Source organism: Lagopus muta, chromosome 2, assembly GCF_023343835.1.
Source record: "Lagopus muta isolate bLagMut1 chromosome 2, bLagMut1 primary, whole genome shotgun sequence".
In the NCBI taxonomy this organism is placed as follows: Eukaryota; Metazoa; Chordata; class Aves; order Galliformes; family Phasianidae; genus Lagopus; species Lagopus muta.
Genome location: NC_064434.1, coordinates 56,241,373 through 56,268,776, shown reverse-complemented (window position 1 = coordinate 56,268,776; position 27,404 = coordinate 56,241,373). Strand labels below are relative to the sequence as shown.

Genomic DNA, 27,404 nt, shown 5'->3' with positions numbered 1-27,404 from the left:
CAGTTATTGGAACTTCATGTTTTGTTGCCCAGTAGCTCATGAAAGAATGCTCTATTCTTTTTCATTCGTTACCCTTTCGAGGGACAACAGCTCTGTCTTAGCTGTGAATCTGAGACCTTTCTGCATGATGTGTATTATGTGGAAGACCATACAGAATTTGAAAGGATAATGACTAAATCTATTTATAAATTGATAGGGTGTTCTGAACCAAGTCAGGTATTTTATTCTTCACTACTTGTTATGTTTTTTTTTTCCCCCCAGTTTTTGTTCCCACAGCTATGAGATCTAAATTTTCCAATTAAAAGATGTCATATCATAAAATGCCAAAATCCTTGTGGCTTGGGAGGCTTCATTCTTTGCCGTCTCATTTAGCGCTGTGAAACAAAGACTGTATCACTCTGAGTCTCTCCTGAACCCGGCCTTGCGGAGCACTGAGCACGTCTTTGTGGCCTCCCATGTCGTAAGTGACAGTGGGGCTCAGTCTCCGCTAGCGAGTGGCCGTGGTGGCTGCTCACAAAGCACGATGCAAGTAGTTGGCCAGCCCAGTGCCCAGCTTCAGCTGGTGCTCCAGGCCTGTGCCCTGCAGCTGGCACGCACAGCACAAACAAGGATGGTTTGTTTCTAAGGGAAGGAGGAACTTGAATTTAATTCTTATTGCATGTCTTAAAGAAGTTTTGTTTTTTTTTTTTCTTCTCCTTTTTTCTTGGTGTTCTTTGAGTTTTCTTGGAAATTTTGTTCATTTGGCCAGAAAAATCCACGAATACCTTGCAAAGTAAAAGAGTTTGTTTATTTCTGGGAAGTTATTTCTTGTTTTGGTTAAATAACAGCCTTTCTGTTGGGTGACACAGGGTCCTGTGTGAAGCTGGTGTGGCTGAAGATGGTGGCTAATATGGGCTCAAAAAGCTCCTCAGTGCTTCGTTTGATTAATCATAGAATCATAGAATGGCCTGGGTTGAAAAGGACCTCAGAGATCATCTAGTTTCAACCCCCCTGCCTCAGGCAGGGTCACCAACCACTAGACCAGGCTACCTAAAGCCACGTCCAGCCTGGCCTTAAATGCATCCAGGGGCATCCACAACCTCCCTGGGAAACCTGTTCCAGTGCGTCAACACCAGAGTGAAAATCTCTTGGGATGGCAGGTACAGTGTGTTTGCACATCTCACTGGGAGTTGCTTGTTCTGATGTGCACTGTACGCTCAGGTCTCTGCAGATCAGCAACTGCCCCTGCTCCTTGTTCTTAGAGCAGCTGCATGCCTGCCCTGTGTTGATCGGGGCTCCTGCACTGCTGGGCTCATCTGTGGTGCTCCTGCAGCAGAAATCTTCATTGCTGCTCCCTTATTTTTCCATGCCATCCCTTCTTCACAGAGTGCCCCTTCCCTTGTTCTACCCCCACCCACCCTCCACACTATTGGGAATCTAAAATCTTCAGTAACAACCCTTTGGAGAAGTACCATGGTGTGCTGCCTCTCCCATATTCTCTGTAAGAACCTTATTCTGCCCTTAACCCTTGAGTGGCTTGTGCAAGCATTTTGGAGGTGAAGCAGTCTTGCACTTGGCTGTCCCCACAGCTGGCAGCTTATAAATCTGGCTCTGTGATACATTTTGGTGTTAATAAACCAAGACATGTTTAAAATAATCCCAAATGCCAATAGGCTTAGTGACATTTAAGTGTGAGTGATGCTGCAGACAAAAGCTGTATGTCTTAATTTGTCTAATTATGTTGTAACATGCATAGCAGCTGCTTGTGTGAACAAAAGCAGTTGATCGCACCATTTTATTAATTGCATATTAATTGCTGCATTCATGTAACCATATGGGAAACACTAGAAAGGAGGGAAGGCTACTTAGTCATGAAGAGGAGAAAAGGAACTACCAGAGTAGAGTCATCAGGAGATGAATCTCAGAGTGATAGGGTCTGTGAGTTTGCAGTTGGGATCTGATTTTTAGAATAAATTTGTGGGATTTTTAATTATTATGTTTAAACGAGGTTTGAGTAAGGACTGTGCTTGGAATGACAGCTGCGTATTCACGGAAGCACTGTGCAGGTTGGCTTTGGATTCATGGGGTACTCTGCTGGAGCCAGGCCTGCAGGCGCCAGGCCATCTGTGTCTGTCCCAATGGGGATATGCACTCTGCTGGGAACAGTCTGTCACAGGAGCAGGGCTGAAAGAGCCAGACAAGGCACAAGAACTTGTACTTCTTGGAATTTTATTGCAAACCCATAGTCTCTTTGTCTAGCAGTGTTAAGCTTTGAGCTGAGGTGGGCTTCCTAAAGCAGTGTTTTCCGTCTTGTTAAGATGGAGTAAAAGATAAAAACCTTGAAGCTGTGGGGTTACTTGTGCCCAGTACCCACAGCAATGAGCTGGCTGCTGCTGCTATCTGACATCACCTTGTCTTGCAGGGTGTTGAATGATGTAGTTCCTTCTGAAAGTGAGACTTCAGAAGCTGCTCTATGCTCCCTTGTGGTGACTCCAGGGTGTGTAGTGGTTCTGTCAGGCAGAAAATGTAGGTTACAAGTGCCTAAGTAGTGACTCTTCTCCTCTCTCACCCCCAGACTGTATTAGCATGGTCTGGTGGGTCCTGGGATGCTGAGAGAATGGGATCAGTTCTGCAGATGGCAGCCTGTGCATGCAGTGGTGGGCTGCTCTCCTCTCCCTTGTACACAGCAACTATCTTTATTTTTGGGGGAGTTTAAACAGTGTGCTAGAGGAAAGAACCAGTATACAGCTCTTGTTATTTGAGTATTAGCTCATTTTACACTGCCATCTAAGCAGTGTATAGTAAAAAATGGAAAATGGTCAACTTCACTTCCTTTGTTGTAGAAGATACTTTTATATTTGATTTTATTTATTTTTTTCACTAACACTTCATATCTCCTTTGGAAGCAGGTTACATGCATATTGTGTTCTGTGATGCACAGATTTGGGGACTCAGGGTTGCTGGTTGCTTAAATGTGTCTGCTTGGGTAATGTAAAGTGAGTATTTCTACAGGAAAAGCTTAGTCTCACCTCTTTACCAACAGATGGTACTTTCCTTGCATTCCTAAGTCTCTCTGAGTTGCAATTGGGAGAGATTGATTATTTAAAAAAAAAAAAAAAAGAGGAGGAGGCAATTTGTTCTTTTAATTTACATCTTGTGCAAAAAAAAATCAGTATTCACATTCTACTGTAAAGGCACAAAGGTTGCACTGTTAGGAAATTAATGACAAGCAATTGAAAAGTAGTCTGGATCCAATCAATTGTAAGAATATGTGGTACTAAACAATAAAAATCATATTCTTGTGCCTACCCAGAAATTGGGACACAGAGGCTGTTATCTTTTTCATCAGAGGAATGCTTTACGTGGCTCATCACAGTTACATCTCAATTGATGCTGTAATACAGTGCAATGGGACCTGGATTGTGGGGATGATACATGGTTGGAAATACACAGCTTGAATTTTGGATTGCCTGCGGTGCTTGCAGCTACAGCCGTTACAAAAACAGCATCACACTTGTCGACTGACCTGGAGTCATTGGGAGAGAATAAATCTGAAACCCCATGATGCCACTTCCGTAGCCGCAGCTGAATGGTACTTAATCAGCCTCAGCACATCTTCTGAGCACACGCAGACATGCAGGGGTCTGAGCATTACTAATTTAAAGGCAGAATCCCCCAGGGTATTGCTTGGAGCTGTTGGGCTGCAAGTCCTCTCTTCTGTTTGGAAACTGTTCTTCAAGATGCTGGCAGCCACCTCAGTTGGTAGCTTTGTCCCCTCGCTAGGGGAATATGAACAGGCATTGTTTGGAACAGAACTTTGGGAGAAGGCAGAAAAATGTGTAGATACTGCGGTGGTCACTCACGGCTCTTCGTTGACATCTTGTCTCCCCATTCTTTCAATTTCTGATCTGAGCCATACTGACTGCTCATACTCCTCTGCTGTAGTGCTCAGGCTGGCCAGCTGTCTTTCAGGCATTTCAGTAAGAAGTTTAGGAACAGGAAGGTTTGACACAAAGGGCTGCAGAGGCCCTCTGCTGCTTTTGAATGGGAAAGTGTCACACTCCTCCCTGAACATGGTTGTCACTGCCAGAATGCGTGGACAGTTACATAAATCTCTTTCTCCACCTTTATGACCTGTCCCTATTTAACCTTGCAATTGGGCAGCACTTCCAAAGGGAGCTTGCCACCTCTGCCAGCTGAATGACCCCTCATGCCTTTTCCAGCACCTGCCTTCAGTGGGCTGCTGTACTTCTGTTTGCCACAATGAGCCTGGTGGTGCAGCCAGAGCAAGGGACAGTGTGAGCAAGTCCGCAGGCAGATGGTGGGAGCCATCTTTAGGGTAAATAATTCATAGCATCAGAGAAAATACGCTGCTTTATTCCCAGTAGCTGAAGGTGAGTGCAGGCTTTTTCCCATGTGTGATACTTCCTTGTCCTGTCAGGGCTTAAGTCATCAGAAGAGGAGCAGGATGCTAATTGCCCTGACAGAAAAAAGAAGCACTTCTGGGGCTAATGTGAATACAATGCTTTAATGTCTTCATTTTGGACCGAATTTTGCTTAGTGCTCTATTGCAGTGTCCATACAAGATGTGATAGGCTAGACCTGCTTTTATCATAATCCATGAAGACAAAAATAAGGAAGAGGATCTTCATACATAATACATTTTGCAGAATATTTTTGAGAAAAAGCTTTAGTTTTATTGATTTGTTTTCCTGAGGTGTAAACTTTATTCACATCAACTGTTATTGAGCCCCACCTTCTCCTTTACATTCAAATCATCTCCTCTCCAGGCTGGGACTTGCCCTGGGGCTGCTCTCAAAGGTTTCTCACCTGGCTCTTCCAAGTCACTTCTCTCTTCTCTCCCCAATAGCTTGCAATGCAAAATGCTGTCCAGGTCCCATTCTGCAGTAGCTCAAGCTGTAAGTAATGAATAATTCTTTAGACAAATTTGTAACCCAAAGTTGAATTTGGATAATTGTAAATAGTTCAAAAAATGCAGCCACTGGTAAGCACAATAGTTTTATCAACTGTCTGGAGATGCCAGCACTTGTTCATAGTCATTCGCTTAGCAGTAGTTAAGTACTGGTATTTCTTTGCTACCGTCTTACTGTCTCCTAAATGCCAGGTACTGGTATGTTTAAGAAGGGCTGAGCTGGAGAAGACAGGTGTTTGTTGAAAGCTTGTTCTCTATGCCAGAAAACCGATGATATTTCTGCACATTAAACCCTTTGATGTTAAAACTTTACTGATTTTTCAGTTTTCTGGCATTCTCTGCCCATAGCAAGGAATAACTAGCTTCTCTAAAACAAGAACTGTAGAGATCTATAGTAGGGGTCCTGTATGAGAAAGCAGGGCACTTTCTTTTCCCTTTCTGGAAGGTCATGGAGGCAGAAATGGTGGGCCTAATTCAGGAGTGGAGAGAATCTCTGTGGTTTTTTTTGTTTTTTGTTTTTTGTTTTTTGTTGGTTTTTTGTTGTTTTTTTTTAATCTTTTTGTTTTTGTATATTATCTTTTTGTGAAGTAGACAGTGAGGCCTCTGTTTGAATAATGCCTCCACGTATCTATTTATTGAAACGATTGCCGTGGTATTAAAAACCTTGATAGCTGGTGTTTCCACAGGTCCACTCTGAACATGTTTGGTGTAAGGTACTTTTTCACAGAAGCATCACTTAGACCACCAGGTACATTTTGCTAGTGAGCAAATGAAGAGTAGCTCTTCAGCTGTGAATGCTGACCAAACACAGCACTTCGGCAGGTTTGCTGGATTCTGTATGATGAATAGGGTATTTCCATCTCTGCCTCTCTTAATCTTTATTATCCACATTACAAATTTTGAAAATGCAAACAATAAAAAGCATGAATTTGTGAGACTTCCCTTTCAATTTAAAGTATTTGTTGAGAGTTTCTAAGAAGATGCTGACGACACAAAGGTCATCTTAAAATTTGTTCTCCAGATCTATTGGTATTTGATGATATCTGGGGTGAACAGATACATGGGCAGCCAGAGCCCATCCTCTGGAGATGCTATGGCACAGATGTTGGCTCATTATTTTCCATAGCAGCCTGAAGTAGACCACTCACTCCTGCAACACCATTATTAGATGGCTGTTACATAGGCAGGATCAGTTTAGTTGGAGGATGTTGTTTTTCAAGGTAGATTCTATATCTACCTTGTCTATATTTAATTGAAACGTGCACAGCTTTTCAGATTTTGTCAGTATTAACAACTTCAGGGAAAGTACCAAAGTCCATCAGTTGTTTGTGAACCTTAGCTTTTAGCATTATACTACTGCATTGTACAGATGCACTTTTGAGGGAATTTTTGCAAGTTTCTAACTAAAATACAAAACCTTTTCTCAACTTGCTGTGTGAGACAGAGCAAGCCCTGCTTGATTTTTGAATTAACATTTGTGCAAAGGCTGCTAGGTTGGAAGGATTTTAGGTTTTTTCATGTACTTCTTAAGTACATACAAACTTCTTAAGAAGCTGAAGGACTTGCCAGCCTGATTTTATAAGTGTCTCAGAACTTAAAAATATGTGTGTATATATATTCTGCTATTTCCTTGTCCCAGGATAATCCATATATAACTACATATGTTGCAAAGTGCAATGTTGGGAGGGAGGATTGAGGTATGCTGCAAGAATTTTTTCTGTGACTTTAAATAAGTGAAATGAGTGGGGAGTGTATCCCCTTTGGGACACTCCTAAAGAGAATGCAGACTGAGATTAATTTAAGAAATCTGTTGGATATTAGTGTGGGTCCACAAGTGTGCAGCTGCTGAAGATGGAATTACAGACCAACCAGGAGACAGCACAGGGCAGAAGTTTGTGCAGTCTGGTTTTGTTGGTTTCACGTGGTGATGATGTTTTTTCCATCACTTACTCAGAGAAGTATCTTTACTATGCATTTCTAGAGAAAATAAAAGTCGAGATTTTGTAAAGATGAGTTTACTTGCTGGAGTCACTTTTGCTCAGTTCTTGATGAGCGTTAAGGTGGGTTTGGAATTTAAAATCAGAATACTTTCCGATGAAATTTTAAAGGAGTGTTCCTATGGAGAGTGAGCGAAGTATTCCTCTGGGAGCTGATGTTGTCTTAGCTCAGGAATGGCCAAAGGAAAGAGGATTGTGCCCTGCAATTCAAAACAAAGACACTGAACAAAATCGCACATTCACTACCGTTATCTGTGCTCCTGTCTGCAGATACAATGTCGGGAGATGCTCTAACCACAAGAAGTTTCTCTTTTGTCTTCATGCAGCTCTGCCAGAATTCTCCTTTTTCACTCTGGTGATGTGTTTGCATGACAGAGGATCTGTGGCAAGATGTTTTGAATTGTAAAAGGAATGAATTAGCTTTATTGTGCTGTGACCTAAATAGGATCATCAGATCAATCAGTCTGTTGCTTTTCTGTCCTCCCCGGCTTAGGCTATGCTGCTTCTCTGTCTCGCCTTCCCCGGGCAGCCCTCGTTGGATGAACAAATTGGGGGGGGGGGGGGGGGGGCTCCCTTCAGGGCTATACCTTCCCGTTGTTGCCTGCATGGAGACACTCGGCTCCTCCCTGCGACTTCGATGTTTGCACATCTTAGTGTGCAGACATCTTAGTGGATGACGTTAGTGGTCTTTTTCAACTTTAATGATTCTGTGATTCACTGGGCCACGAGTCCCTCTCGTCCCTTGTGGCTGCTTTGGGGTGAAATACTCCTCCTCCTTTGTTCTCTCTCGCTTTGCATTCCTGTCCTCCTCTTCCTCCCGATGAGTCGATGAATGGCGATTTCTTGCTGGCTGGGGAAGTATCGTGCTTCACGAGGCCGAGGGTGCCTTGAAAGAGGCCATTGTGAGTTGGGGAGAGGAGGGTGGCTGATGCCCCTGCCTGGGTTGGGCGGATGGCCTCTGGGGGAACACTTTTGTTCTCCTGAAAAGTGCCGGGAGATGGCCAGACACGATTGGCTCTGAAAGGAGGGGAAAAAGCCCTTACAATCATAAATTATTGATTCCTGTGGTCTGAAGGGGCCTAAAGAAACAAATGATGGCATGGGTGAAGGTGGCCAGAGCAGGAGTAAAGTTTGGGCAAAGCTACATTCAGCATTTCTTATTACAGGCTTCTTACTTCTCCTGATCACAGCGCTCTCAAGTAGAAGTCAAGTCATGGTTTTTAGGGTGACTTGGTGTTAATCTGGAACCAGACAGAGCCTTGTAACCTGTAGGAAGTGCTTAATCTTGGCTCAGGCTCGCCCAGCAAGCTGGTGGAGGGGCTGTGCTAGGTGCTGGCTCAGTCTAGCAGCTGCTTGCCCTGGTGCCTGTAGCTGTGTGGAGGGACAGACAAGGTGATGGGGAGCAGTCCTGAGCATCTGGCCCAGCCCTGCAGGAACACAGTGACAGTGGCTTTACCAGCAGTGTTCCTTGCGTGCTGCCAGATCAGTATGGTGGGAATTTGCTGCAAGCTTATCTCGCTGTTTAGAGCACTTCTGCTTAGTAGCATTTTATCTTTCCCCTTTGGTTATTGTGAACAGACGCAGTGGAACAGCTCTCACATGCAGTTGCCAGCTCAGTTGCACATTCTTACTTTATTCCCCTGTCTAAAACATCATTGATGCTACACATTTCTTTAATGGAGGATTTTTCTGTTGCCTGAATAAATTTCTAAGGCTGACAGCTTACAGTTTGAGATGGTGATACATCTGTCTGGTAGTGTTATTTCATGAATTTCGTATCTGTTGGGCTCATCTCTTCTTAAAAAAAGTAGTGGTAACATTTCTCAGCTTCCTCAGCACATCAGGTGCAGTGGTGCAAGGTGCAGAGTATTGAGTTACAAATAGGGCAGGGGCCAGATTCCTCTCTTCCAGGCCCCGGTGGGTGGTGTGAAATGTTTCTGTGGAAGCTGCATATGTACAGATTGTTTCTTGGTTGCTAATGTTTTGTGTTGCTGGGAATGTCAAGGGGTGGCAGTCCCAGATGGCTGCCATGGAACAGGTCAGCTGGAAACCTCCCTCCAAAGAGGGGAGAGGGGCAAAGGGTGGGGGGCTGTGATGTTTCAGGCAATCCCTGCAGACACTCATCAGTTCTCATATGCCTATCGAGGACATTGATGGTCTTTACTATAAGTGAGGCTTAAATGCAAAACCAATAAAAATCATTTTGGTGTTAGGGGGAAGTTCTTTACTAGGAGAGTGGTTAGGCCCTGGAACGGGCTGCCCAGGGAGGTTGTGGATGCCCCGTCCTTGGACGTGTTTAAGGCCAGGTTGGACGGGGTCCTGGGCAACCTGATCTGAATGTGTATGTTTGGTGGCCCTGCTAGGCAGGGGGGTTGGAACTACATGATCCTTGGGGTCCCTTCCAACCCGGGTGATTCTGTGATTCTGTGATTCTGTGAAGAAAAGGAAGCACAGTTCAGCTGATCGGGGCTTGAAAACTGCTATACGTGAACCAAAAACACAGTTTTGCCAATGACAGTGTGTTCATGATTTGAAGCGGCTCCTGTTTGCCTCTCCTATTATCTTTTCCTTGGTCTCTGACTTGTTTGTTAGGATGGAGCTTCTTCTAGGCCAAACTTCTAAACTAAATGATGCCTGCAGAATTAGTATTTGCTGGAATCTTCCAGCAAACTTTCTATGTTGCGTGTGCTTGTATCCATGTGAGATGGCAAATGAGCGTCACCATTTTTCTGAGGATATGGAAAGGGAGGTGGCAGGTAAATATTAACTAGCCCAAGGTGAGCTAGCAGGTGTGCCAGCAGCCGGTGAGTCACTGCTTGTAAAGAACTGGTAGTACAGCATGTGTACACCTGCTGCTGGGGCTGGCTTTATCCCACCAGAACAAACTGTAACAGTTTTTCTGCCAGGGTGGTTTAATTGTTGTTTTGTTTTGCTTGTGTGTATCTGATTTTTTTCTGTTGGGTTGGCAATGTACGTTTTCTTTAACAGTCTCATACAGAAGCCCACTTAGTGCATGCTTTGTGCTCTGAGAGAACTGTCACGAGAGCCAACTGTTATGCCATGAAGTTTTTTGAAAGGGTTGCATTGAGACAACATGCTGAATTTCATGGAAGCCACTGGATTTGCGTCCAGTGGACAAGAGTTTTTGATGATTGTTTACCCAAGGCAAGCTGAAAGATGTGAGTGCCAGCACCAACTGGTATTTCTCTTGAGGAATCACCTCCTGGTACAAATTTCTGATGGTTGGCCACTTGACCAGCATTGGCCACAGGGAAGATGGAGGGAAGAGGAAAGGCAGACAACATCCTGTGTCTCTTACTGGTTTTGAATAATTTTGTCTGGAGATCAGGGCTTGATGACTGCCATTAAGTGCTTGTTTTCAGAATACTTCTGGGTAGGGGATGATCCAGAGCAACCCTCAACTTGGACAAGGTGCAGCCCATGGTGAAAAGAGAGTTTCCACAACTGTCCAGAGTAGCCTTAAAACATGTCAGTACACAGGGACCTGAGCCTGAAATGGGGATGAAGCCCATCCATGGGACTTGGAAACCTCTGAGAAATGCATAAAGGCCCCAGAGACAAGCTGTGTCACATCCAGAAGCACAATCTCCCACACTTGCAATGTTTTCCTTTTCCTGTGCAAATGGACTGTAGTTCTTCCAACTTAGAGACTCTGCATCCCCCAAAAGATCAGTGCCACATTAGGAAAAGAGTCCTCACCTTCCGGGTGTGCCACTGCATGGCAGTGCTACTGGAGATGCAAACGGATGCATTCTGGACCCATCTTCATGATGTGTCCAGTGAGAGTGCATCTCAGATGGGTTTAATGATGACTGGGTAATGGTAAAATGCTAAGGGAGATAGTATTGTGTGATTCCAGAGAAGAAAACAACTTGCTTTGTCAGGTGTTAACTGCTTTAACATTACCAAAATCCTAAAAAGAAGTGATTGCCAAGACCCCACCAGCTTACGATGGACTTGATCAATTCAGTTTCTATCATGTAACAAAGATGGTTTAAGTTCAACTCAAACGATTCTGCGATTCCGTGGAAAGTATCCTTAAAGGTTACTTAATCCAACCCCTCTGCAGTGATAGTTTTGGACCTGCTCCAAAAGCTGGATGCTTACAAGACTACGGGGACATGATTTAGTGGAGGCTAGTTAGGGTAGTATGGTTAGGTCATGGTTGGACTTGATCTTTAAGGTCTTTTTCAACCTGAGTGATTCTGTGAACAGGGATGTCTACAAGCGTTCATAGAATCATAGAATTGCTCAAGGTTGGAAAGATTATCAAGTCCAACCGCAACCTGACCATGCTATCCTAATTCTAATAACCCTCTGCTCAATCATGTCCCTGAGCACCACATCCAAATGGTTTTTGAACGCATTCAGGGATGGTGACTCAACTGCCTCCCTGAGGAGCCTATTCCAGTGCTTCATCCTGAGAGGCAGCACCTGCTTCATTTAGGATGAAGTCTACAAGTGAAGAAAAGATTTACTGAGCATTTGCGCAGAGGGAACTGACAGTTTCAAGTCTTTGATGTGTGAAGCAAGGTAATATATGAATGGCCATCTTGTTATCGGGGTTTTGATGTCAGGAGCAGTTTTTGTGTAAGTTGTATGATGGAAATCTGGCAACGTAAAGGCACCATGCCACAGTGAGCCAGTCTGTGGGAGCAGCTGGAAGGTCCTACTGCTCATGGCAGTTCATCTATCAAACCCATGTTGTGAGTACGCATTCTATGGAACTGGGGAAATGCTGTTAACACCAGTAGGTTTCAGATGCCGGTGGAGGCACTTTGTGTTATTTGCTGAGTGGTACTGGATATCGGGGATATGGGGAAGCTTGGATTGAGTTCTTGAAGAGCATCTGCTTTTCACACTGCAGAGGCTGTGTGTCCTGCTGCGGCTTCGGGGTCAGCTCCAGACCCCCGCTGCCGGCTGTTTTCTTCTCCCTGAGGAAAAACCCTTCCCATTGTTAACGCGAGGCAGCTTACGTTGTGATGGAGGGCTCGCTCCTCGAGCCTTAACATTGTGCGAAGGGCACGCCCTGCTGAGCACATTGATGCAAAAAATAAAAGCCTTGGGCCGGGGGTGGCGGGGAGGGGCCGGGCGGAGCGGCCGCTCCGCCCGGCCCCTCCTCGCCGCCCCCAGCCCCGCTCCCTCCCCTGGGCACACCGGGCATGGCCGCCGCAGCTGTGGGCAGCAAAGGGTCGCCTCCCAAACCCTTCTTTTCCGCAGCCACCCAACTTAGAGAGGATGAGAGCGCGCAGTGAGCCCCAAAGCCGATTTTTTTTGTTTTTTTGGTTGTGAATAATAATTAACTTTCCTCCCCTCCCCCGTTTTGCATATGGAAAGTGGCTGTCGCCAGCCCACGGGATTGCACTTGATGAGGAGGCTTTGAGGCTGAAGGATTGGAAGTGGTTCCGTGCGTTTAGATCCAGACATATCTAAAGTTGGGATTTAGTGGGGGAAAAAAGGGAGGAGGGAGAACTCTGAAGAGGAGAAATCGGTGCGGTTTCACCAGGATCGGTCCGGAAACCAGTCACCTTTCTGCAGCTCCGGCTTCTTATTGGTTTTAAGCTCCGAGATCGCAGCAAAACACCTTGAAAATGGTGGTTTTCATCAACACAAAGCTTAAATCTCTCATGAAACTTTTCAAGAAAAAGAGTAAGTAGCTGTGCGTGCTGGCGGTCCTCGTGGGGAGTAGCAGAGCCTCGCAGGAGAGTGCGGCTCTGGCTTCTGTGCTGTGTTGTTGTGATTTATGCCACTTTGTTGAATACTTTGGTATGTGTAGAGGCAGCCTTATAGGATGTCTGCTTATAGGGCTTCTGGGTCAGCTCCCGATAAAGCTCTTTGTGGTGGGGAGCAGCCAGACTCGCAGGGGGTTCTCGTGAGTGCAGGCTGTGGGGAGGAATGTTTGGGGCAGTTTCCCACGTGCCCTGCACTGCCCCGCTGCTTCTGCTGGGAACATCTTTAACACCTGACCTAGCGACAGGATGGATTTCAGGTGAATTGCAGTTCTTTATTTAATTTAATTCCTGAAGGTGGACGAATTGCACGAGGGAGCATAGTTTGGGAACATACTCTGCGTTTCTGTGCAGCGGGTTTATTGGGCACTTGCGGTGAGCAGGAGCCGTGAGTTTTGGTGTGGCAGGCCTGGCTGCCCCCCTCCCTCCTCCCACAGTCTGGAATGGGTACGTCAGTCTGTGGTTGGACTGGGTGATCCTGAAGGCCTGTCTCAACCGCGATGAGTCCATGATTATATGGCAGGGTGCTGAGTAAACCTGCTACCTGCCCTAGGGCAGGGTCGGGCGCCGCAGTAAGGGAAGGGGTGGTGTCTGGGTGGGTGGCGATAGATGTGCCCTCTGGTTACAAGGACACCTGCACCCAGTGCTGAGGGATGGGCGGGGTGTGGGATCAGGCTGTCCTGTGGATGGAGTGACGAAGAACCGTTCTTCAGAAACTTTCTGAGCTCTGACACTAATCTTAAATGAATTTCCACGCTTTTTTTTTTTTTTCTTCCTTTTTTTTTTTAAGGACTTTCTTGCTCCCCAGATCCTTTTAGGACAAAGCAGCATTGTGTTTTAGATAGGTTTTGAAGTTTAAGGCATAGCTTATGATCTCTAATAAGCCCAGATTACTTCCATCCAAGCTCATCCCGGCAGATGCACTGCATTAGAGGCAGAGCCATTTCTCAGACACCGGTAGACTGTGGCTCCTATTTCTTCCCAGCTTCTGCACACTGCAGGAACATCGCTGGTGGGTGCTACAGGCAGCCAGCAGAGCAAGGGAGGATGTGGGGCTGCTAGCAAGCCAGTGCCATAGGGCTGAGCCAGCAGAGCAGGTGCTTTGAAGGAGACGCAGCTGTAGTGGTTTGGTTTTTTTCCTGCTTCAGAGAGCTAAAAGCAAGGATATGCAGCATGCTGGCTGAAGGCCAAACAGTGCCTGGGGGATTGTAAAATATGACCCCCAAGTGCCCTTTTCCTCTTATTAAGGGGTAGAGGGACAAGACCATTCAACTGTAAAAGTTTTTATTGATGATAAACTTTAAACAAAAGGTAATGGCTCTTTCTCAGGAAAGATAAATGATAAACAAATCTTAGACTTATGCACTATGGCTGATTTGTTACTGGAGGTCTGTAGGGAACTTTGAACCCGAGCAATGTCATTGTGGTGTTTTCATAGATGTGCTGGTTGGGAAGAGGTGACTGATGCCATCCCTACTCATTGCTGCTGTGCTCTGAGCAGTGTTTGCCTATTGAGTTGCTGTTGTCCAAGCCTACTTTTCACTCATGGAAATGTAAAGAAGCTGGTTTGTTGACTTCTGTTGAATTTGAGTTCCTGATTTGTGTGAGATCAGAGGAGGTTATTTCACAATACAAATGAACCTGTCGTAATCTCTCATGGTGGCTGTCACATTTTCAGGGTCACCCTTGAGCTGGAGGAGGCTCCTAGCAGGATCAAGGACAAGGAAACCGATTTCATTTGCAGTGACTGGGAGTTCGTGGGCAGAAAAATAGTCTCACAGGCCCACAATAAATGCATCAGCAAGTGAAAAAACAAAAGGATGTAAGGGTGTTTCCTTCACGCCCTCAAGAGACTACATTTACCTCTCCTATGAAAGAAGGTTGAGGTACCCGGACTTGTTTAGCTTGGGGAAGAGAAGGCTCATTGCAGCTTTCCAGTACTTGAAGGGAGTTTATAAGAAGGAAGGGGCTGACTTCCTACTTGTTCTAATAATGATAGGATGAGGAGGAATGGCTTTACACTAAAACAGGGGAAATTTGTTAGCTGTTAGGAAGATGTTCTTTACTCATAGGGTGATGAGGCAATAGAACAGGTTGCCCAGAGAAATTGTGGCTGCCCCGTTCCCAGCGGTGTTTGAGTCCAGGTTGGATGGGGTCCTGAACAGCCTGAGCTGGTGGGTGGATGGGGGCTTGGAACTGGATGGGATTTAAGATCCCTTCCAGCCTAAGCCGTTTATAATTCCAGAAGTGAGAGGTCTTTTGACTGTTAAGGAAATAAGGGTCTAAAGAATGTTTTGATAGGACCGTGGTGATAAACGGTCTTCTCAATTTCAAGATGATGCGTGGCAAAACATGTGTATGGGGTTACATGATAGACCTGTCTGCAGTAGCACTTACTTCTTTTTCTCTCTGTCTGCAGCTGTTTCCAACTTAGACGAAGAGAGCAGATGGACTGTCCATTACACTGCTCCGTGGCACCAGCAGGAAAATGTGTTCCTGCCTTCTTCAAGACCACCTTGTGTGGAGGACTTGCACCGGCAAGCAAAGCTGAACCTCAAGTCAGTACTGAGAGGTGAGATGCTGCTGATACTAAAAACATGGTAGTTTTTGCCGCAATCTTTGCAAACTTACCCAAGTTGTAGACTTCAGAAGATTGTCTTGTTTTTCTGCAGCACAGCAAGAGCTCTGAGTGGGGTTTAGCAGTAGCTTGAGTATTTTTCCTCTATCAAATAACAAGGAAGTTTGTTACCTGGTAGGGTGGTACTGTAGAATGGAGAAGTTGGAAAACTTAGGGATTTTTTTGCCGTTTCCATTGAGTCTTTGAATTGCTCCAAACTGATGCCTTCTATTTTAATAAGTCCTGAATGATTCCATTTATGCTATACCAAATCAGAGGTGTGTCATTCAATAACTTCCGTTGCCATGCCATTTTTTGACTGTTTGTGAAAAGTTGGAAAAGGGATTGAGGAGAAGTAGGGAATAGGGCACTCGCAAGGAATCACTGAGTAGTGCATCTTATTCCTTGCAGAAGGGTGCAGTGCTTTTCTGAGGACCAGTTTCTCACCTTAGTACCTTTGTTGGGGGATGCCTGCACTCTGTGGTGCGGAAGATGTGGTGTTATGTTCGTGCAGCCCTGCAAACATGGGCAGGCTGGGAGTGTGCATGGAAAAGGCTGTAGGAAAACTGTCTCTGGACCAAAAGGGAAATTGGAAAGTAGAGCTTAACATCCCTGTTCGGGAAATTGTTAACACAAGAGTTTTCTTTATGTTGGTTATTTGACAAAGAGGATTTCCCTGCTAAGAGCCAGCTTGTATTGAGTCCCTTTTCATTTCAGCTGGAACCACAGGTATTTGATAGCTTACAGAGTTAACTCGATTTAAAGGAATGGTGTAATTTTGTTTGCTTAACACTATCACTTCTGCTACACTAATCACTTCTGCTTTTTGAACATGGAGAAAACTTCATTATGTACGTGTGAATGGGGAAGTGTTTGGCTGCTATGTTTTATTTCGCTTGCTGTTTCTCCGGTTAATTAATTTTTCACCATCTCTTACTAGGTGCTTTTTGTTATCATTTAATAGGGCAGTCTTGACAGCTGGAGTTATTAGCTCACGCATGGCTCAGCAGATAGCCTGTGTGTCCTCTGTACTTATTGGATTAATGCATTTGTGTAGTGCTTTAGCCTTGAAACATTTACTGTTCCCTTACAGATGTGCGAGTTCTTTTTTTTTTTTAAAAAAAAGAGAAGAAAAGATATTTTCCTCTTTTAGATTAAAAATAATACTACTTGCACTTAGCTTTTTGTATGCATTAACTACTCATTCATCTATTTTTTTTATTCTCTGCTTGAGTCCAGGTTAAAATGCTGTTCTAATTTTTTTGTGCTTTATTTTTTGTGCTTTATCTGCATCTTCTATTTCAATAAATTTAGATCCAATATATTTTTTGAAACTTATATGCTGCTTAGCCCAGCTTACACATCTGAAATTATTTGTCTGACGGGGTTTTTCTCTAGAGCTGGTTCTCTTTATAAAAACAAAAGCTACTCAGTGCTACTAGAATTAACCAATTAGACGTTTGTATTAAAGAAAACTGGCATGCGCACATGGTATAAGACTCCTTTGTATTGAGCTGAATTTCAGTTTCTTACTTTCAGGGTAGTAGTTGAGATAGAGGGATGAAACCATGATGCCTTCAGCAGGCCTCAAGCTCCCGACATAGTCAACAGAATTCTGCTCTCATTTATTTATGTTTTGCCTCGTGCTCTTTCCCAGGCCATGTTGCTTTCCTGAGAGCAGCACCTTGCTGTGGCCTTTAGCTGCCCTGATTAGCTGCAGTGTGAATTTAGCACCATCGTCAGTAATGCCATTAATGTCCATAGGGGGTCCAAGTAATAAGAGGGGTGTTGCTTGAAGTTTTATCAGTTTTTACTCTTCTGTGGCACTGTGAAATCAGGAGGATGTTGATGCTACTGAGCACCTTTAGCTGATTAAGTCAAAAGTTCTGTACCTCGGGTTGAGTTTCATTCAGCATATAAGTGTTATATAAATTTTAATGTAGTTGTGACTGCTACTGAACTCTTTTTCCACTTGCTGTTTCAGAAAAGACACATTTTCCAAAGTTTCTTAATGGGTAGGAAATAAGTTGCCTAGAGCTGTGTGATTGTAGCATGGAAGATTGTAAGGAAAAGTAATGGTCCATAGCAACTTGATTGCTGGCTATTACTATGTTATTGCACTTGTCACTGCCCCAGTGAATTAGAGAGGTATAAAGCTTGGACTACTGATAGTAATTCACTTGTAGAGCATGACATTATTTAAACCGCCGGAAAGATATTGAATGTATAAAATCATTCAAAACGATTCAGTAAAGGTATCCTTTCTGCCAAGATGTTCTTATCCATCTAGATTCACCTCTAGCACCAACCAGATAAAATCCTGAGTAGCTTTTAAAATAACAGAAGGTCAAACATATTTACTCTGATACAATTTGGAAAGTTCAGCAGATTTTTTTTGATAGCATGGGTGTAGCCAAAAAAAACCTGCTGAAGCTTTCTGTCATATAGAAGAAATTTATGAGCACTGCTTAAGGGACAAAAAAGTATTACCACTGCTTTTTCTTAAGCTGGCTTAAAATGAAAATGTTGAGGATAGAGATATTACAAAACTCTGCCAAGAGCAATCAAGGTCTTTGCTTGGTGATCTCTGTGAACTCTTTGTACCTTTAGCAAAAGCAGTGCTGTGTTTGGAAAAGGTGTTGTTTTATTTTTTTTTTTAATGCTGCTGCTATTACTTGGTTTAGTATATTATATATTGAAATATCATTTGCTGGCTCTGCTATGAGGTCATATGCAGCATATGATAATAGATATTACATGGTGGTGGCATTTTCTTTTTTAAAAAATTTTTGACTTATGAACTAGACTTCTGCTGTGCTTTTCCTTTATAAAACTACTTTCAAGATAAATGGCGAGATCTTATGTTCAAATTTCTTCATAAGTAAGCGAGGTAGAACTTTATTCTTATTTAGTTGTGCACGTGCTCATCTGCATTTTAAAAAAAAAAAAAAGAAAAAAAGACAATATTTTCTGGTAATCTGAATTAGAAAATGAAGCACCAGGAACTTGTAAAGTTGGTAATACATAGTTCTTATGTCTGTTCTCAAAAACTGAAGTGTCTTTATTGGGCTTTTATTAAAATCTAAAGTTGCTGTTGACTAAAAGCAATGGCTTGAAAAATGTTAAATCCAGACTTCATTATTTGCATCTGTTTTAAAATGAAGGTCTTTAATGTCTCTGCAGTGTCTTCAAGACTTAGCATGGTAGCTAGAGCAGAATAACAAGCTCAGCTACAAATCATCATCAAGGTAGCATTGCTAAATGTTTTAAAATGTGGTTTACAAAATGATCTAGCTCTTTGCTTGTGATGGTAAATCCAATTATTTTAAATACCGTGTTTCCACTTAATAAAAGAAACTCTCCCTTTCTCAGGGGAAGCAACCAGAGCCTTGGAGCACCCAGTGGAGCAGATGGGGTGACACATTCGGTGTCAAATGCATTCTGCTCATGGCACATGTTTCCTTGCCCCTTGGGCTCCAATTGGCCTGAGGTGGACTCTTGCTTATGTTTCCTTGGTCCACATTCCAGGCCAAGAGGCCGAGCAGGTGTTTTATTGGAGTCAAAGGGGTAGCACCGTAATACAGCCTGTATCCCTGTCACTGGGCACTAGCAGATCTGCCTTGTTCTACAGTGCGGTAGTGCCTAAAGGACTGCTGTCTGGGTAAGTGTCTCAAACATAATGGTCTTCAGCCAGGAGCACAGATACATCAATACATAGCAACGATGCAAATATTTGGATAAGAGTAAACAGAGAATAATTCTTATTTTCCTGTGAAATAGTCTAAAAATGTCAATGAGCAAGTCATGAAGATGCGGAGGAGGCCCACGGCAGCTGTAGTGTGTCTTTGTTTCACTACCTGAAGTGGGTCATAAGTGTGTCTGCATTCCAGACAGGTTTGCAGTGTGTTCACCAGGGTTTACCAAGTGTCCTAAAAGGAAAATCTAATCCAGAGTGCACTTGTCTCTGATAGTTTTGCAAACAGTGATGAAGTAAATGTGTTGCTCGCCTGAACTGACTTCACTTCTGCTTCTTTTGAATTACCTTGTGCTCTCCGACAAATGCATCAGCTGGAGTGATGGGAAATGGAAGAGGATATTTAAGGCCTGATTTCCAAGGGGCAGTTGTCTTCCAGTTCTAGCAATTTGCCACGTAGCATCCTTTTTATTTAAAAATAAATTTTAAAAAGGCTGGAAAGATTATCACTTGTTGCTGCTTGGCCATGAGTTGGGAGCTGGCAATAATAAGGAAGAGATGAAATAAATATGTTACTGCTCAAAGGGAAACATAGTGAACTCTGGAAAGTGATCAGTCTCAAAGCTGATGGCCTGTTCCTCAAGGATCTTGGGAAGGCGCATGCTGCTCAGGTCGAGTTGCAGATTAGGAATAATTTTATGTTGCATGCTGCTGTTGATTGCTTGGGCTGGTTGTTGTTCACAGTGGATTAAGGTGGCAAATCTGTACTGAAAATGTAAACCTGTAAATAGTGTGCACGGTCAGATATTCTAACTTTCATACTGGCTTTCAGGCTACAGCTACAAAGGTTTTCTGCACAAGTGACTGCACTTTGTCTCTTTTTTCCCAGTGTAATTGTGTTGACTCGGACTTTGTATGTAGTATAGTGCTCGTTGTTCCAATGTCTGTGATGATTCATTTATTATCTCATCTTCAGAAGAGCTGGATTTGGCTGATTGTAGCTTCTGTTTAGCTTTGTTGGCCAAATTCAAGGAATGTATTTAAGGAGCAGTGATTGAAACACTGGATTTGTTTTCCAGAAGACATCTGGTTAGCATTGTCAAATAAAACCGGATTTAAGTAGTTACTCATAAAGCCTCTATTGTGTCTTGCTGCAAGACCCTCCAGACAGGTATGTGTTTACCCTTTGTTTTCTCAGGGCATCTGCCAGATCACTGTTCAGATGAGCAATATTAGGGTCAGCCTTACTAGTCGATAATCCTGCTGAGAAGATTATGGACTTAAAATAATCTTACATTTCATTAAAGAGCTGCAAAGTAGTGGGGAACCACTTCATAATAACAATAGGCCTAGCTCAGGTTCAGAGAGATGCCAATATGTGAGCTCCCTACCAAATGGAAACTGTAATGAGGTAAAAGACTATTAAGGACTAGGGGTAGACCATATGTTCCGGAAAGGCCTTATAGCTGTAAAATAAAATAAGAATTACAATTGAAAAAAAACGTAATCAACTTCTTTCTAATTGTTTTCATTTCAATAGCCAGGTTTGTGCCAGTGGTTTTGCTTATATATCCTCTACTTTTTACTGTTTCTGAATTAATTCACAGTACATCTCTTGATGGTTTTGGCTAGATTCCGTACTCTAACCACCCCCTTTAACAGAGAGTTTTGTTTTTGTTTTTTTTTTTTAAAAAAAAAGGTTATTCAAATTAAGTTAAGCAGAATTTGATCAGAAGTCTATGCTTTGTTTTTGAATGCTGCTCTTATGTTGAAAAAATTAGTTACTTGTATTTAGATTGCCTATTTTTAGGTTTAGTTTATAGCACTATGCTGAATGTAAAAACAAACAGGTAGATCATATTGATTGGTTTCCTATATGCATTATAGCTTTTCTAGTGAAAGTCTTAAGAAGTCTTAACGTTTGTTTCAACACACTGATGATAGTGTATTCTCTTAAACCAGATTAATGTGTTTCCTCAGTATTTTCTAAGGTGGGTCAGTCAGTAAAAAGATGCAGGTGAAAGATAATTTACTTAATCCCATTTTAGAAGTGTATTCAGAGGAGAGAACAAATTTGATCTGTTGCTGTCATAGTTTCAGTGCTAGGTAAGCAACTTCCATCACAAGGAACATCAGAATTTCAGTTGTTTTCCTGTGCATATTTTTTCCTCCTTCCTCTCTTAGATTGGAATTATAACTTGTATAGAAGAAGCATGTATACGTGAAGCATTTTAGATAGCTTTAAAAGTTGAACATTGAGTGTTCAAGAGAAAAACTAATAGAAATCTTCTCTGTTTTTATATCAGCCATGTCCAGTAGTCTAAGAAACAGCAAATATTCATAACAATACAAGAGGAAAAGATGACTTTTTTTTTAATGCCAGCATCAAACATGCAAAAGGAGGAGAAGAAAAACTGTTAAACTTAAGACATCTTGTCACCAGTAAATGTAGTGGTATAAAACTTGCAGAAATTATCTCAAGGCAAACAGTGATTTTGAGCGCTCTCCATGACAGCCTGTTAACAAATATCTTCTGTAATGGCTGTAGCATTTTGGTGCCATTAGAAATTTTTTCTTTATGGCTAAATCATACAGACCACCTGGGAAGCTGGGAGTGGGACTACATTAATTTGTTTTTGAAAAGTTTAAGGAAAAAAGGAATGGTCGAAGTGTTTGCATTCACTAAATCTGTAAAAGGTATTTCACATTTCAGAGTTCCTGTTACTTTGAATCCTTTCTAAAGGCTTGCACCTGGTCTGGACCCTTGAAAAATAAATCTAACTGCATGCTTGCTTTACTTTTAATGTTGCACTTCATGCCCCATCCTTGCACTTGTGCAAACATTTGCTCAGCTGAGCCCTGAAGTAGCCTGGGGAAGCTGGTCTGGAGGGATGACCTGTTGTTGTGTCAGGACTCTCTTTCCCAGTGGAGAGCCCAGCTCATTTATGAGGTGCCCAGTGCCAGCACTAGGGGAGCGATCACAAGCTGAAGCGCAAGATGTTCCCTCTATACACCAGGAAGCACTTATGTGCTGTTCAGGTGATGGAGTGCTGGCACAGTTTGTCCAGACAGGCTGTAGGGTCTTCTCTTCAGAGATGTTCAAAAGCTCTGCCTGGACATGATGCTAAGCACCCTGCTCTGAGTCTCCTTGGGTTTGAGTCTCTCTAGGGTTTGGAGCAGAAGGGCCCAGAGGTTCCTTCTGACCTCTACTACCCTGTGATTCTGTAAAAAACGGATGAAGAAATAGCAATATAAAATTGCATTTTGGGGAAGGAGATGTGGTATAACAGGGCAGGTGGCTGGATTGGCATAGGCTGGTATTAGCCAAAGCATCTAGAAAGAGCTGTTGAGTTTTTTTTCAACTGGGCTGGCATGGTAGTACATCTGTTGAAATTCTGGACTCATTAAAAATGGGAGTCTGAACAGAACAGCACACTGAATATATCACAGCTAAAGTTCATGAACTTGCTTTACAGTTAGAATTGGTCACAGTTCAGTTGTTACACAAGTGCATCATTGCTGTGGCTTTACAACATATTTTAAAGCTTTGATATAGAGCACTCCCTGTGATAATCAAGTTCTGCGGATGATATGGGGATTTATACATTTAAGGGAAATAGGATTTGATCCAAGCTGAGTGAATTTTTGGGAGGAATGAATATAAAGTGGTAGAGGCAAGCTGTCTGCCTCATTTAGATCCAGCGACAAAAATAGATGCTGCATTGGAATTAAATTGAGTTGTTTTTTTTTTTTTTAAAGTCACATTTAGCGTGAGATCTTTGTTGAACACCAGATTGCCTTTGTACAGCCCTGCACATATGCAACCTGTTTCATCCACACAAGGAAAGCTGTGCATTCTTATCTGCACATTGCAGATGATACACGAATAAGGAGACCCAAAGTGAAAGCTGGTGACTTTAGCTAGCTTTACCATCTTAAAGAGACCTTTGAACTAGAGTGTCTGTTTTAATTACGATTTCAGGCTTTATTATTCTCCTCAAGCTTTTTATCTTGGAAAATTACCTCCTGAAATTCCCATTAACTGTGCTTCTGCATCATATCTAGAGTCCAGAGTCACCCTGTCCTTGTTTTTGTCACACTGCAATGCAGAAAGCAGACCAGCGAGCAGCATCTGAGGAAGGCCTAGTTTGATAGATACGCTCAGAGTGCATCCCAGTATAACACCAGTGTGACCAGTCCCACACAAAATAGAGAGGTGGCAGTTATGTTTAAGGTAGCAGCCCTTTTGCCTCATAGTTAGAACATGCAGTTAGAAAGCTGCAAGTTTGACTGGTGCCAAAAATCTCATAAAAAGCGCACAATCTTCACAAGTAGAGATGTTGAATTCCGTTAAATTCTTCTGCTCCTTAGAAAAGGTTGTCCACAGTGCTGGACCTGGCACTGGTTGCTGCTTATATGATGGAGAGGACAAGAGCAAAGGCAGCTTGGCCTTTTAGCTGCCTTTACCTCAAAGTGCATTCCCATATTCCATGTGGTGCAGGCAAAGCACGGATAACCACTGCGGGTCTGACTTTAGGAGGCACGCTGGTAAAATTTAGATTGTGTTATGACTACAGGCGTAAAGTTTTTGCCTGGACCTAACCTGAGTGGATTTGCTTGGTTAGCAGCAATACCAAGTCTTCTGACACCTGGTTCTGTGTGCCATAAAGTTGTGATACTTACGTTCCCTCAGCTCAGCTGGAAAAGCAAATTCAAAGAGTGCCTGAAGACTAGGTGCAATTATTTATTGGCTTTGAAACAGGTCTTATTCCAAAGTAGAAAGCAATGATGTATTATGTTATAGAAGTGATTAAAAAAGCACGGTGTATAAAGTAATATGTTACTTTAAAAAGTTTGCTTTCACAGTATGGGTATGGTTTTCATTCTGTTGGAGAGGTTTAATGAGACAAATATATGTTGTACTGTGGTCTGTCAGTACTCATAAGATAAAGTTTGTGGTCCTGACTTATGGAGGAAGGAGATTTGTTTATATTTACAGATAAGAAGGGGTTAGCTACAATGTTTAAAGCTAAAAAGAAAAAAAAAAAAGAATCTGACCTGAGGGAATAGAGCAGTTTTCCAGTGATACCCTCAGTGAGTGGATAAACGTGCTTTAATATTCTAGTCAGCGGATTTATTTCTATGGTTGACAGTTTAGCTGACTCCTGCAGTTAATAGCCTCTCTCTGTAGTACCAAAAAAAAAAAAAAAAAAAAAAAAAAGGAAAATCCCCACACTACAAAACACAAGTTATTACATGAAAGGCTCTGCCAAGAAGTCACCCTGAGTAGAACTGAGATAATTTCTCGAGCATGCCGACGCAGCTGTCAGCTTGTCGCTTGTCCATTCTTGCTCCCAAGGCAGCAGGGAGTGGGGCACACGGAGCGCCTGCTGCTCTCTGCCCCTCCTCTCTGCACTACAGCCCTTCTGTTTCTGCAGCCTGGGGCAGCTCTGTGTGGTTCATCCTTTCCCCTGTGAAATTGCCCCTGACTTGGTAGATGTTTTCTTTCTGGGTTTTAGCAATTAGTCCTGAGGTGCAGGCTCTGTTCTCTGGTGCAAGGCAAGCTTGAGTGTTTCTGGGACATTTATCCCTGCTTGCTCAAACAGTCTGATGATTGCCTCCACAGCTTCTTATTTCAAGCAAGACAGGGCTCTTTGGATATTGGAATGACTTAGCTGCCATATCTCTTAACTGTAAGTATCACATTAGTTTAAAATTCACGACAACAGTGGTTGCTAGTGAACGCTTAGAAATGCAGACGGGTGGATTATTTGTATTGAGCTCTTACATGTTCTCTCAAGCATGCGTTTGAGCGTATACGTGTGGACAACTGCACTACAGAGCTTAAGGCCTGATTCTGCAACCGTCACGTGAGCGATGTTTGCTTACACGTGTAATCTCATTAGGACTAATTTAGTAAGTGGCAGCTGTACATTGAGGCCTGAGGCAGTGGGGCCTGGTGCTGGCTGTGATGGCTGTGCCATGGCCTGGCTGCTCTTTGCAGGGAGCCAGGCTCAGGTGGGGTCTGTCCTGAAAACCGGTACTGGGTGCCTGTCTGCTTGCAGCCGGGGAGCTGTCCTGTGAAGGGGCCACTGACAGCCTTGAACAGTTATGTTACAATGAAAAGAAGTCTTCTAGAAAGCTTCTAAAAATGACCCTAGTATGTGGATTGCTCCAAAAGTAATGCTTCCTATTTATTTCCATGGAAACTGCAACTGATACAAAGAGCACAATAACACTATTTGATAGAACAAATTTGCAGCTACAAAAAGCTGTATTTCAACATCATCACCACTGTGACCTATGCATTTTCACCAGCTACAAACCAGAGTCTTCGTACCACACATAAAAATAACAAAGCAGAAGTGGTTTGCTGTTGTTACTTCTGAAATGTACCACCCACCACCTCACATCCACTGTTTGGTTCTCCATAAACATTCAGCAAGTGTCAATTAATTTCAATGGGTACAATTTTTTTTCTGCGTGGAGGAATTCAATGAATTAGGAAGCATTACTTACAGAGCAGTACTTCTCTCTTCGCTCTCTCTGACCACTCTGTTGCTGGCAGGGCAGAGCGTTTTGCTTCATGTAAATTTCCAAGACTCCATGATTAATTTCAGTGGAAAATTTTGGAATGTATAAAATGTTACCAAAGGAGAGAAAAAGATCCAATGCATGCTAGAAAACCAAGCATTTCTTGTGCCACGGAGCAGTGTGATGTGGATGTTGAACTAAGCGGACAAGTTATACCTTAATCCTGGTTTTCCGCAGTAATACCATGCCAAATGAATTAATGAGGTATCAGTGCTGTGCCTTCTGTTCACCCAGGTGATTTGTGTCTCGAATTTTCATGTAACAATATAGTTTCAGATTGTCTGTAAAGCTGTAAATCACTTGGTTACGCAAAGTTTGCTACTGTGTGTTATCAGCTCAGGGTCAAATGGAATTACATGTGAGTTCTTAGTGTAAAATGAAGAGATCTATGTGGGATTGAGTGGCCTTGATGGTATTTTGTACCCATGGCCTCACTGCATGCCACAGAGGCCAATAAGGTTTTATGTGGAGAGTTTGAGCTATTAAGATGGAGCCTGATCTTTGGACCTTACCCTATGGAATTATTGCCAAAACATTGTAAAACATAAGAATTAGCAAAGCTCAGTAAGCTGTAGAGTAGTGCAGAATTCAGTGTTCGTGGCTCAATATTTTGATGCAGGATTGCACTCAGCTCCATTGCCTGTAAATTCCCCTTTTGGAAGTCGGAACTGTGACTAGGTCATGTGTTGCTGGTGAGAAGCAGAGCATCTTTAGTAAGCTGCTGTCTTACACTAGGATTTAGCAAACTGCAATAATGAAACACAGAGCAGACATACAAGGGGTTGGTTAAATGGCAGCAACACAGATACTACGGTATGGGCACTGACAGCACTAACACGTTTTTTTTCTGTCACACATCCCCTGAATCTACCCTACTCACTGTAACAGTAATGGAAAACCTTTAAAAGTCTTTAGACCACATTTCTCAAACACTTTCTTTATGCCTAACTAAAACCCACCCTGTGAACAGCAAAACTCTCTTCAGGCAAAATTTCCATCTCTAAGAAGAGTTAACTTAGCCATGTAAGTGAGGAAAAATTATTTTATAACATAATGTGACTAAATCAATTTTTAAGCAATAATTATAATATAGAATAAGTTTTGAAATAATGTATCACTAGCACAGAATGAAAAGCACAAAGAACTATTTTATGACTTTAATTAGAGAAGCACTTGAAAGGCAGCAGGAGATGGTACACAGTACCTCTCCATGGTTATCCCCAGGAGCTGATGAAGGGGAAGTGGTGAGGGCATAGTTTGGCTGTTGTGCTGGGGCACTACCCAGTGCTTCCATTTATTGCAGTCACTCAGCCACAGAGAGGCATTTTCCTAGTTTTTGCTGGCAAGTGGCAGCTGTTGAGGGAAGAAAACTGTTTCATTTGGGACACAGTAATACTGTTTCACTGTTCAGATCAGATACACTCTAAGTAATGCAGCACATAGAGCATGCATTGAACTATCTGTGCATATGCTGCTGAGTTGATCTCAAGCAAGTGCATCCACAGGAATCAGTGTTTGTGTCCTGCCTGATGCAGTCTTCTGTATTTTGCTTCAGCAATTTTTAGGCAGAGATTTTTAGGCTGTGCACATTTTTGTGTACTGAATAGCATGGATATATCAGCCTTGACATGAGGTTCAAGAGTGTGTATATCCATGGCTCGGTTAGCACTCATGTACTGGTGCATTCTTAGAACTGAAGGTTATTAATAACTGAAGCTGCCTGTCTCCTTTTTTTCTTTCTTTTCTTTCTTTCTTTCTTTTTTTTTTTTTTTTTTTAACCTATTCGGACATCTCTGAAATAACACGAATATTTGTAGGAAGTTTTTCACTAACTCTGTCT

The 27,404-nt window shown here is 42.9% G+C and overlaps 1 protein-coding gene across 13 annotated transcripts in view; it reads left to right on the top strand.

Moving 5' to 3' along the window:
• The window catches only part of NHSL1 (NHS like 1), a 164,281-nt gene that overhangs the window by 101,168 nt on the left and 35,709 nt on the right, over window positions 1-27,404 (top strand). For 12 of the 13 annotated variants that reach the window (XM_048935451.1, XM_048935462.1, XM_048935454.1 and 9 more), the window contains one exon: window positions 15,079-15,231. In XM_048935451.1, coding sequence (XP_048791408.1) covers window positions 15,079-15,231 — 153 coding nt within the window. Of the gene's footprint in view, window positions 1-12,217; window positions 12,580-15,078; window positions 15,232-27,404 lie in introns of those variants that run through there. The other variant, XM_048935460.1, reaches the window with a different exon arrangement.